The sequence below is a fragment of the Silurus aristotelis genome (assembly GCF_946808225.1).
Source record: "Silurus aristotelis genome assembly, chromosome: 4".
Taxonomy (NCBI): domain Eukaryota; kingdom Metazoa; phylum Chordata; class Actinopteri; order Siluriformes; family Siluridae; genus Silurus; species Silurus aristotelis.
Window position 1 is genome coordinate 11,180,451 of NC_139577.1, and position 13,304 is coordinate 11,193,754.

Sequence of the window (13,304 nt, forward strand, 5' to 3'; positions counted from 1 at the left end):
ATGCACTAAGGAAGGAAAAACCTGGACATGCCATTGCTGATTATGGGAGAACAGTACAGCATATGTGTGTATTAAGAATATAAAGAAGAAATGCAGAGTGTGCTGTGTACCATATGAGCATCTACATGCTTGGGCTGCTCTTCCTTTCAACACTTTTGCTGCCTCAGGGGGTGGTGACACAAAAGAAATGATGCTTCTCAGTGGTGAGGCCGCAATATGCACCAGGAGATGCATCACACTGGGCTACACACCAAAACAACATATGGGCATCTCTCTCTCTCTCTCTCTCTCTCTCTGTCTCTCTTTCTTGCTGAAGAGTGTGCATCAAACACCTCGTGGTTACGCTGTAGGACTCTCTCAACTTTCCTGACACAGAGCGGATCAATCCACGCGCAACACACTTAAGATTATGGTTGAACCCCGATGCTTTCAGAAACACTAAAATGGTGATGAAGACCAGGATAAATGATGCTACAGCTCTAAATAAGAGTTCACACAGTGAAAGCATTTCTTCGGTCAAACAAATCTCAGAATAAATACATTCCTTCTACTGATTCTAGTGTTTAAGTTGCCGGTTTTTTTAATTGCTTTACGCCGTCGTAAATCAAGCCACTAAGGGGTTAATAGCATTATTAACACCATAGTCATACTTGAAGTTCCCAGATGACTGATGGGCTCGTGCGCCCCCTCTGATCCTTTACCGAAAGCCGCATTCAATTCTAAATCAGTGTGTCGCTCTAAAATACTGCCTCGAATTAAATGAACCCTTCATGAGGTCTGACTAATCAAGAACAATTATGGCATAAGTATCATGAAGCTATTAATGAGGGAAAAAAATTTGGGCTGGAAAGTGACGTTCTGTAAAAACTCGAGAGCGCCATTAGCCTTTAACACAGAATTAAAGTGCGCATTTAGCCTATAAGGGGGTAGGCACTAAATCATACTAAGGAGGGGGAAAAAAATCGATCATTACTCGGGGACGCCTGGGTGGCTTTTTATCTGTATTAAGCGCACGAGTCTAATGGATGGCACATTAGGTGGTACCTTCGCGACGTCCTTTAAAAAGTGTCTGCCTGTGCCTGAGCCTGGGACATTTGAAAATCGTTTAGAAGATGGGAGATCTAATTAAACGTCTCTCCTGCACCTTGAACTTCACGCTGCTGATGAAGGTAAACACATCAATCTCTTTTTGTTCCTCAAGCAACAACAATCTTCGAATCCGCCCAAGCGTTAATTTACTATCTGGAGCGAGAAGAAAAATAGCCTGTAGACAAAGAGCAGCCGGGCTCGCAGCAAGACCAACACGCTGACATAGTTGTTGGACACAAGAGATGATAAGAGATAAGCTGTTCTTCTGTTCTGTCTACAGTAGTAAAGGATTCTGGCAGTATTTTCAGCAAAAAAATAATCCTGTAATACAAGTTGTTTATCTGGAAATTAGCTTTAGCTCAAAGTAGGCTCTTTTGTATTGTTGCATCTCTAATTTACACTCATCTAGATATTATTCCGAATCTGTGACTCATGATTCATAGCTAAATATTGAATGAATGAGCGCAAATTATTCTAAATGGACATTCAAATAGGACTTAGCACGGCAAGTACTGTTGCTTTTTAAAAAAGAAAACTTTCGAATGAAGGTGGCCATGAGATCGAGAGTACTTTACATAGAACATTCGATGCGCTTTCGTTTATACTCCTATTTATATTAATACAATTATTATTTTCTTTTGGCCAGACATTGTTAATATTATGGACAGCAGCTACACTTATGTCTCTCCACTGCTTCTCTTTCCTTATCCATCCTGAAGCATCCCGAGGTTGCGCCAGCTCCATTTGTTTCCTCCCTCATGGACCTTCAAAGAAGTAGATGCCGACCCGGCAAACACCCCGACCCACCTAGAGACGTACCAGCGCCATCTGGATTTGGATAGAGTTTGGACATTAGACCTCTTCGAATGTTTTAAGGCTCTGGCATGGAAAAACTGGTGTTGGATCTATGATGATCTCAAATGTTGAGCTATTTTATGAGTAGTACTCATGGTAGTTCTCACTGTCCGGTGTTTTTTGTTGTTTTAAGATTTATAATCACACTCTTGATATCACCCAAATAAGGATGGGTTCCCCTTTTCAGTCTGGTTCCTCTCAAGGTTTCTTTCTCATAACAGTGAGGTCATTGAGTTTTTCCTTGCCACAGTCGCCCCAGGTTTACTCATCAGGGATAAACATCATTCACTTCAATTCTTAAGTTCTGTAAAGCTGCTTTGAGACAATGTCGATTGTGAAAAGCGCTATAAAAATAAACTTGAACTTGAACATTATTAATAGTCTTATTTGCCTCTGCGATGCTCTCCTTGATGAAGTCCTGCTCTGCCACGGAGGTCTGAAGACTTACTCAGCAGTCCACGCAAAAGCGTTTCAATTATACGGAGTGCTTTTTAAATGAGAGCTGCAAATGCATTATACGGCTTGACGTTGATATATTCGCTAATAACGAAAGCATCGCAGAAAACGCGCCATAATAATCGGCAATAATACACAGAGCGGGTAATAGAAGAGAAAATAGGGGGGAGGAGGTAAAAACTATGTATGATTTTTCCTTAAAATAAATTTTTTTATCTTGTTTGCTAAAATAACCATAACACATGTCTCAATGGCATCAGGACCCCGTGACCTCCATGCCATGCTTGTTGTCAATTTCCGTGAGTCCTGCAGGATAAGCATCTGTGTGTGGGTGCATGTATGTTAGTCTGTGCTTCCTCTTCCTGCTGACCTCTCACATCTTTGATTAATCTGTCACTGGAAGTGATAAAGATCTGAAACCATATGACCATATTTATCTAAAACAAAAGTATACTGAAGGCACTATTGGGATATCATTAAATAGTCACACATCACAACTATATTCCTTGGTCTTTCCCATTGTGTTGAATGACTAAAGGAATGTGTCACCTCATATTTATTCCCCTGTGAAACAGGACGTGATGGTTAAACAATTTCCTGTTCCTAGTCAACCAGGTGTAAAAAAACAATGTAGAATATCAATAGGAATATATTCTTCACATTTGTGCCAAATAAGTGTCACACGCAGTGAGGTTTTTGATAAAACTGTGTTGCGTTTGCAATCGTTTGATATCCATAACCATATAAGCAAACAAAAAGATGAAACAATAAAGACAATTTGTCACAGTGTTCTTTGCTCATATTTACCAACGATGTATCAAATCTGCTACAATGTCTCAGGACCACAGGTTGCATTTATTCAATTATTTATGTAATCACTGCACACCTTGACAAGGACGAACTGCAATGAATAGACTTTCGGTGCCACCCAGATGAGAATGGGTTCCCTTTTGAGTCGGGTTCCTCTCAAGGTTTCTTTCTCATGCCATCTCAAAGAGTTTTTTCTTGCCACATGATTACAGTATTCCTCATATACCATGGACATAATAATATATGAAACTACTTCAGCAGATTAACAATGGGCAGGAAATCTCTATGCCTTTGCTTAGTTTACCACTGAAATCAATTCTCTAAGTACAAAATATGACACACATGGGGGGGTTCCTTCACACATAAAGTCTAATAGTCATGTCTACTCAGGTGGCCTGGGCTGTTTTTTATGTGAACCTTCTGGTCCTATTTCTTCTCCCTAATGCTACAAAGTGAAAGGAATAGCAGCAGCCTCCAGAATGGATAACTAAGATTTCATCTAGGCACGATGTCCGAGTTAATTCAGGATAAATCGACTTTGACCCCCACTGGAACCCCTGTGAATTAATTAATTGCTCCAATTAAGTGATGAATACAACTACTTAGACTAATTGTTAGAGTCTCTCAGGCCCCTGTGGGACCACTAGAATGCTTTAGAAAGAAGACGACACCAGCGATGCCATAATTCTTATCTCTTTACCTTGCCTTTTAGAAGGTCAAGTCATCAGAATCGTGCCTCTGAGTGAGATTATCGGTCCATGGCCAAACTTTCCTTCTATCTAAATCTATAACTGAGATCAATGAGCCCTGTTAGATAGCTTATTCACTGGCTATGGCGATAAAGTGACTTCGACAGCATGTGCGGGGTCTGTTGCTCTGGTTAGGTGCTGGTTAGGTGGTACAGTGGCAGCGTACATTTCAACAGCCGCATTCAAAACCAGTCAGGAATATTAGCACAATACAAATAAATGGCAACAAAGATCGTGATAGATTAGAGTGTTTATTATTGCTTACTGCTTTATAAAGCGCATACAACGTCACTTCAGACCAGGTTACAACATGGAAAACTTCCTTGAAGTGTGAACACTTAACATTGCACTACGATGTTGGCCTCAAAATTGTATTATGATCATGTGAGTGATATTTCAATGGTAAGCATTCATTTGTGACAATTTGAGAAATCATAAAAAAATTGTGCATTGTATATTCTCTTGAGTTTTTGTAGGTGTATCGGATATTTATGTATATACACGTATTCCTCGACTTCAGATCTTCACTTGAAAATATCGTAGGTTGAGACATGGCCTAGCCTTAAAGAAAAGTGATCAGTATGGGGTAGTATACTGTAATATGTAACTAATTTAACAGAATACAGTACATCATTTAGCAAAACAGAGCAACTGACACTACCGTACTGTATGAACTATACAGTATATACGTATGTGGGTCGTATGTGTATGCGGTACGCTGCTACGTGTTCCTGCTGCACAAACTTCAAATATTTTTACAGTTATGTTGTATTGCTATTGTCATCTTAAGATCAAAAATCAAACAATCGTAACTCAGGGACCGTCTGTATTTACCTATTTCGCCCTATGATAAATCATTATATCGTGCTTTGGCCAAAAACTTAAGGGGATAAAAAGGGATAAATAAGACAGAAAGTTTTCAGTTTGGCATAATTTCAAAATAACATTAAAAAAACACTGTACAGTGTGTTTACCCTTTTTTTTTTAAGTAATGTGAAATAGATTTTTATTAGATTTATTATTTATTTATATATTTGTATTTGCAATTTGATGTTATATGGCAATTAAATGCACCAAATGGGTTTAGTTTTCACAGATTGCAATTTCAGCAAAAAAAAATTTTTTTCTAAAAAGTAAACAAGAGAACCGTCTTATTTTCTGTTGCATATTTCATATTGAACTTTAATGAAGAAAAAGTGCTTCTTATCTGAATCAATGGACTAATCAGTAAAATATTCGATTACTAAAATAATCAATAGCTGCAGCCCTAATATGTTTCATTAATATTGCGTGTCAAGTCAGGAAGTCGCTGTCCTACTTTCAGTTCGAAGTCGATCCCGAAATATAGGCGATTCACTGATTCATGACAACTTTGACAATGGCAAATAAGAGCCAATCCCAAAGCTGTCAGTCATACACACCGTTTCCTTGTGCACACACGCAGCAAACAAACTGAATTTATCATGTGAAGGTTTTAGTTAGTTACACAGCTTGTAAAGTATTTATTGTTGCTTTATTTAATTTGTCTGGCCGTAATTTAGCAAAGGGTTTGAAATGCAGCTAATACAGTACTAATATAGTATAGTATAGTATAGCATTGTATAGTATAGTATAGTATAGTATAGTATAGTATAGTATAGTATAGTATAGTATAGCATTGTATAGTATAGTATAGTATAGTATAGCATTGTATAGTATAGTATAGTATAGTATAGTATAGCATTGTATAGTATAGTATAGTATAGTATAGTATAGCATTGTATAGTATAGTATAGTATAGTATAGTATAGCATTGTATAGTATAGTATAGCATTGTATAGTATAGTATAGTATAGTATAGCATTGTATAGTATAGTATAGTATAGTATAGTATAGCATTGTATAGTATAGTATAGTATAGTATAGCATTGTATAGTATAGTATAGTATAGCATTGTATAGTATAGTATAGTATAGTATAGCATTGTATAGTATAGTATAGTATAGTATAGCATTGTATAGTATAGTATAGTATAGTTTTGTATAGTATAGCATTGTATAGTATAGTATAGTATAGTATAGTATAGCATTGTATAGTATAGTATAGTATAGTATAGCATTGTATAGTATAGTATAGTATAGTATAGCATTGTATAGTATAGCATTGTATAGTATAGTATAGTATAGTATAGTATAGTATAGCATTGTATAGTATAGTATAGTATAGTATAGCATTGTATAGTATAGTATAGTATAGTATAGCATTGTATAGTATAGTATAGTATAGCATTGTATAGTATAGTATAGTATTGTATAGCATTGTATAGTATAGTATAGTATAGTATAGTATAGTATAGCATTGTATAGTATAGTATAGTATAGTATAGCATTGTATAGTATAGTATAGTATAGTATAGTATAGCATTGTATAGTATAGTATAGTTTTGTATAGTATAGCATTGTATAGTATAGTATAGTATAGTATAGTATAGTATAGTATAGCATTGTATAGTATAGTATACCGTATTTTTCGGACTATAAGCTGCTACTTTTTTCCCACGTTTTAAACCCCGCGGCTTAAACAACGAAGCGGCTAATTTATGAATTTTTCCTGGGTTTTTCCCGGGTTCACAAACTTCAAGCCAAAAAACTGAACCCCATAACATTAGACCAATGAAATTTCCGAACGGAAACGAAAAAACGCACCTCACCTGTGTTCTGAGCTGCACGGCATCGGGAGAAAAAAGTTTTTTTTTTTAAACGCACGACGATGCCAAAAGATAAACTCCCGAGAGAAATAGTGGTGAAAGGAAGGAGGAAGACTGAACAATGACTTTCTTGGTCGGCTACTCTTTAGATACAAGCCGTTGTAACGCGTTGAGTCTGGGTGAAGGGAGAGCTCGCTAACTCCAGCAACAGAAATCATATAAGCACAGACAGGCTTCCAAAACTCGTGCTTTTTTATTTTTCTTGGCAACAGCGTTAAGGGTTAGTCAAAGAAACTTAGAAATCAGCATCAGGAAATAATAAGGACATAATCCTCAGTCTTACACACACGCAGTAATACCGGTAGAATGCAGTGCCAGGCTATTCCCAAAATACCGCTATTCTCCTAAAGGAAGTGCAACATATTTCACCCGTTACACCGTGTGTAACGTGTCTTTCGCTAAAGCCTGTAAAGTACATTAGACAGGCTTTAGTACATTAGGCTTATAGACAGGTGCGGCTTATTTATGTTAAAAATAAAAATATTTGTAAAATTGGTGCGGCTTATATATGGGTGCGCTTTATAGTCCGGAAATTACGGTAGTATAGTATAGCAATGTATAGTATAGTATAGTATAGTATAGTATAGTATAGTATAGTATAGTATAGTATAGTATAGCATTGTATAGTATAGCATAGTATAGTATAGTATTGTATAGTATAGTATAGCATTGTATAGTATAGTATAGTATAGTATAGCATTGTATAGTATAGTATAGTATAGTATAGTATAGCATAGTATAGTATAGCATTGTATAGTATAGTATAGTATAGTATAGTATAGTATAGCATTGTATAGTATAGCATTGTCTAGTATAGTATAGCATAGCATAGTATAGTATAGCATTGTATAGTATAGTATAGTATAGTATAGTATAGTATAGCATAGTATAGTATAGCATTGTATAGTATAGTATAGTATAGTATAGCATAGTATAGTATAGCATTGTATAGTATAGCATTGTATAGTATAGTATAGCATTGTATAGTATAGCATTGTATAGTATAGTATAGCATAGTATAATATAATATAGCATTGTATAGTATAGTATAGTATAGTATAGTATAGTATAGTATAGTATAGTATAGCATTGTATAGTATAGTATAGCATTGTATAGTATAGTATAGCATTGTATAGTATAGTATAGCATAGTATAGTATAGCATTGTATAGTATAGTATAGTATAGTATAGCATTGTATAGTATAGTATAGCATAGTATAGTATAGCATTGAGCAGCTGAGTCCGGATCCACAGGAAAACAAAATATTTAAATAGATATTATAACATAGAATTATATTTATCCGATATTTTAATCCAGCACGAAACAATATTTACTCCACAACAGAATCACAAAACAAGCTGTTTTTTAAACTTGTAATTGAGAACTGATATTATTGGTATTTTCAAGGTGAGCTCGGCTGAAATACTATTATAAGAGCCGCACTGAGCGATTGAGCCTTACGCTGGCTTGGAGTACACAAATACACTTCCTATTAGAATTCTCTAGACTGTGGCAGCACCTCGGATCGCTCCTACTCTGCATTCTGGGTGCTGTGCTAGGGGCTAGTGGGCGCTCTCTCTTGATTAAATACATCACCTTTATTATGGTGCGACACGTACGGCTGGGCACGGCTGACTGCTCCTGTTACTCATTGAGGGCATTCATTTGCACTAACAGGGGGGGACCAGGAGTTTACGCTTGGACTGGGTATCGGCCTACACACATCAAGTTTGCTCCACATGACTGCGCAGCTCGCAGCAAACATTTCGAGGCCGGCCGCGGCGCTCTGCTCAAACCGAGGAACTTCGCTAGTACACAGCAAATCACGGGTGTTTAAAAGGATCACAGGCAGTTGCGTAGCTTCCTTTGCTGCCGTCACCATTAAGGTTCGAACTCCTCTTTTAAGAAAAAAATAACTCATTATCAATAGGCAGATGATATCAGGTAGCACAAGAGGGGTCGGTAAACAACACGCTGCTGAGCTACAGCTTTTATCTTTTTCGATGATATTACCAATGGCACTAGAAGGATAAACCAAACACACACACACACACACACACACACACACACACACACACACACACACACACACACATAGAAGAAAATTACAATTCCAAACACACCACAGGGGATATCATATAAACAGTTCATGCACTGTTTGCAAACAGCTCTCTGTCCTGTCGATGAGGCCGATGATTTTTCCATAACACTCCACGTTTTCCGTTTTCATTGCGCGCTTCTCACAGATATCTAATAACCAACCCCAGCTCAGGGCCCTACGTATGATCGGTGTAGCGCGCAGGCCCAAGCTGTGGATGATAATTGACACTCGCTCTCTCCTATAAAGGAGGAATAATGCTGAGCTGGGCAGAAAGCAGTGATTTAGCCTCACGTTAGTGAGAGCGCCGCAACACAGGCACCTCTACAGAGATAGATGGTGGGTATATATGTGGAAATACCCTGGCCATTAGAGCTGTTCCACCTTCTGTAATATTTGTGGAAGAGTGATGGCTTTTTTTTTCTCTTTTTTCTTCTCTTTCTGAAAAGGAACATCGAGTTCTGTGGAAGGTGAACCCTATACAAAAACAACAAACACGTAATACTAACGGTAAATTGGAATATTTTATTTCAATCCTGATTACAACAATTTCTGACTTCCTTTAATAAGTACATACAGACTGAAACACTGGTAAGCTGACCGTGTGCTAACACTAGAGCTGTCTCGCTCTAAATATTTAAAGATTTTTTTTTTTATTAACTGACCGTCCAATTTTTCAAGCGCTGCGTTTATGTACATCTTCATTTATTATAATATAAATACGAAATGCTACTGAGCCGTATGCTTTCCGGATTTGACCAAATTACTACTTTTTAATATACATATAAATGAATTATTAGATATTAATTATATGTTAATGATGATAATGTTACACATAATATATATTGTATGAATGGTTTTCAAAAAAAGGTTTTTTTAATCAGAATTAAGCTTATCGTTGCTGGTAAAATTCTAGTCATTATCTCGCAGCAGTGTGTGTGTGTGTGTGTGTGTGCGTGTGTGTGTGTGTGTGAGTGTGTGTTTTTATATTGGAAGTCAAACTGATGTATAAGTCTCCTCACATAAACTCACCACTCACTCACTGTCAGCAGTGCGATGTGGGCACACACACGCACACACACACACACACACACACACACACACACACACACACACACACACACACACACGCACACACACGCATACCTTAAACTAAAAACTGATAGTTTGGCAGTTGCACAAGACTGAGACTTCAACTTCCAGGACCTCCAAACTCCTGTCCTGCTGAAAGACAGCTGATCCCAACTTCTAATCTTAAAAGAAAAATAATAATAATAATATTCCAAAAAACCAAACACTCTTATACCGTCCTGGATGGATGTGAATGTGTGGAATTTGAAAAAGAAAATGAGGACAATGCGATACTCCTCATGCATGTTTTGTACTTTAAAGAACAAAAGTGGATTATGGCTCAGTCTGGAAAAGCACTGTGTGTGTGTGTGTGTGTGTGTGTGTGTGTGGGGGGGGGGGGTCGTTGTAGCAGTACTCTATAGGCTTAGAGACATTCCATCTTTGTGGAACTTTAATTGCATTGACATACCAGGTTTTTCCTCTCCAAGCACAGAAAAATGATTAACAAAGCAAAGAGGAAAACTTTTCAGACGCACTGTCTCTATTCCAGCAAATGGACAAGCAAAAAAGAAAATTGAGAAAAATCCTCACTTTCAGCTACAGACTATAGCGTCATGTTCAAACGTTTCAGCAGAGCAGCTATCTGACAATTATCAGTTTTTATCCTTCTTAACTTTCTAACTGACGCAGAAAAACAGCGCCTCGGCAGGAGTGCTTCAGCTACCAGGTAAACACAGTCAGACCATAACTCTTCTTTCCTAGATCTATTACTGATGAGGACTCTGGGTTAAATCGGGTGGACTCATCTCAGCATTCCTGAGCTTCAGAGACTTCTCTCCTCCGTGTCATTTTCTTCCTGCGAATTTTATTCCCCATAAAGACATGTGGCCTGATGCTCTATACAACATTTACAGTCAGTCTGCAAGGAATAAAAAGCCTGTGCTTGGATATATATGTGATATATAAGTGATATATAAACCACATTAACTACTGCATAAAGTTGACAGCGGAGAAAAGGATGAAAGGCTTCAATAAAGGAATTGGAAAGAAGCCCCTTGGTGCATTGGTAAAATGACCAGCAGTTAAGCACTGTCGGTTTGCCAGCACATTGACAGATTTCAGCATATTCAGGGGTTTAAAAACATTCTGAAACATCCTGGGACTTCGCCGACTTGATACTTGGCCGCTGTCACAAGATGTCAAAAGTTTTTTTCAGTGCGACATGACTGTGGAAATACGCCCAATTTTGCGCTGACTGTCTTTTCTGTTCCTTAAGATTGACTTTAGTGAGATGTCCCGCCTTCTTCCACATTTGTAATATTTCTCATTTCAATTCATCAGACTATTTTATTGCTTTAGCATCAGTCATGCGATTAATGCATATTAAACCAGAACACTAAACCAAGTACGTGCTGCAGGGTTAAATAAACGTGTGTCCACTTTGATTAGACACGTTTAATGCCCTGTAAACGAGGTGCCATTTAACCAGTTAAGAAGCTCAAGCATGGAAAAAATGCATTAGTGATGTTAATTATTCAAGCGAGTTCTCCCGGAGGCGTCGTAGTGCCAATATGATCCAGCTGCATTTCAACTCTTAACAGTTTTATCCATCTGATCCCTACATGAGCTTCAGGATCGTTTCTCAGTACTGGTGTATGATTCATTCTTACGACGCTAGAAATCTTTTGAGATTGGATCATGAAGAATCATGTTGAGGAAGTGCAAGGAAAATGTATGTGACGCATGTTGTACAAGGTTGTGTATTGGTGTGTGTGTGTTGGACACAGCTTTGATTTCCACCTTGAACTCCACAGGTTCTGCACTAAACTTGAGCAAAAGGTTGGAATTTTGTACCAAAGAGCAAAATTAATGACAGAACAGTGGATGGCACTAAAAAGCCACGAATGACAGGTGGCTTGGTTAGAAACAAGCACACACACACACACACACACACACACACACACACACACTCGTTTACTGTCACATCTATTTCTCCACGTCTCCATCCATGCATCTTTTGCTACCCATACACATATACCTATACACACACACACACACATCGCCGACACGCTTACCTTCGTCGAGGAGGCGCTCGAGGTGGTTGAAGATGCCGCAGAAGTTGGGCAGACTGCTCATCAGCTTCTTGTCGTTCATGAGCTGCATGAGATAGTCTGGGCTCGGTTTCGGCTTCTCCTTCGTTTCCATTTCCCCCACCATATTCCAAGAAAATTCACAGCCCAAACCCCGGTGTATTAGCGGGGGGAAAATAGGCAAAAAAAAAACCAACCAAAAAGATGTTAAGGTCGATCAGAAAAAAGAAAGCGCCGGAGAAGAACAAGTGTTCGTCGGGAGAAGCTGCTGCTGCTGCTGCTGTTTCCTGTCACTGCTGGGATTGTTTTGCGCGCGCGCACACACACACACGCACCGTTATTCTGCTGCAAGCACAAATATTATTATTAATGATAATAATGATAAAAATAATAAAAAATAAAATTATTTAAAAAAACGAATGAAATTATACAAAAATAAAGAGGTACACGGAGACGGAGAGGTAGGCCGAGTTTTTTTTTTAGTTTCTCTCGATAAATTCCACAAGTTACTTAAGAAAGAAAGAAAGAAAGAAAAAAGAAAGAAAGGCAACTCCCGGTCGCGCGGCTGAGATTTCAGCTGATTTACTTCCTTTTTTCCGGCGACAGTTTGGAGGCGGTGAGTGAGTGAGCGAGTGAGTGACCCTCTCTCCGAGTCCACCACTATTTCCTGTGTGTGTGTGTGTGTGTGTGTGTGTATGCGTGTGAATGTGTGTGTGTGTGTCAGTGTAATGCGTCTAGTTCGCCCGCAATAACGGAGCTTCTTCACCGGGACTTGGCGCGCGCTCCTCTGCCAGCGTTCTGCTCCGTCCGCGCCGCCCGGACTCGAGAGCGCGGTCACGTGACCGCGCCGCACGCCCGCGTCCCTCCGGCCCGAAAGAACGCGCGCTCCCGAGCAGAGGGTGGGAAGAGTTGACGTGCACGCACACACACACACACACACACAGGCACACACATACACACACAAGACATTCACGAGCGCACGCAAAAAAAAGCGCTGTGACTCACTTTCGTCATCTATTTGCAAGATAACAGACGCACCAGAAATGAGATATATTTCTATATAGAGAAATATATGGAAATATACGGTATATAAAAGGGATTGCACGTGTCACGTAGAAACACACAGCAGTTAAGAAACTTAGAAGGATGAGGCATGCATTTGACCAACTTTCATTCCATCAGCGAGTCAGTTTTGTTATCGGTTTCTGCATTATATCTGTGCATTAAGGCAGAATCATGATCATGATTTAAAAATGCTTGATTTAGAATTAACACAATTAAACTCACATGTATAAAAAATATGTATACAATTTTCCCAAAAAAATATTTTGGTATTTA

General features: G+C 38.4%; 1 protein-coding gene across 8 annotated transcripts in view; it reads right to left on the reverse strand.

Annotated features, from left to right (window-relative positions):
- The window catches only part of qkib (QKI, KH domain containing, RNA binding b), a 76,099-nt gene extending 63,267 nt beyond the window's left edge, over positions 1–12,832 (reverse strand). For all 8 annotated transcript variants that reach the window (XR_014533285.1, XM_083540075.1, XM_083540072.1 and 5 more), the window contains exon 1: positions 11,952–12,832. Coding sequence is in view for 7 of the 8 variants with exons in the window: in XM_083540075.1 (XP_083396201.1) it covers positions 11,952–12,093 (142 nt within the window). In the remaining variant the exon portion in view is untranslated. The remainder of the gene's footprint in view (positions 1–11,951) is intronic.
- Between the last annotated feature and the right edge of the window lie 472 nt (positions 12,833–13,304).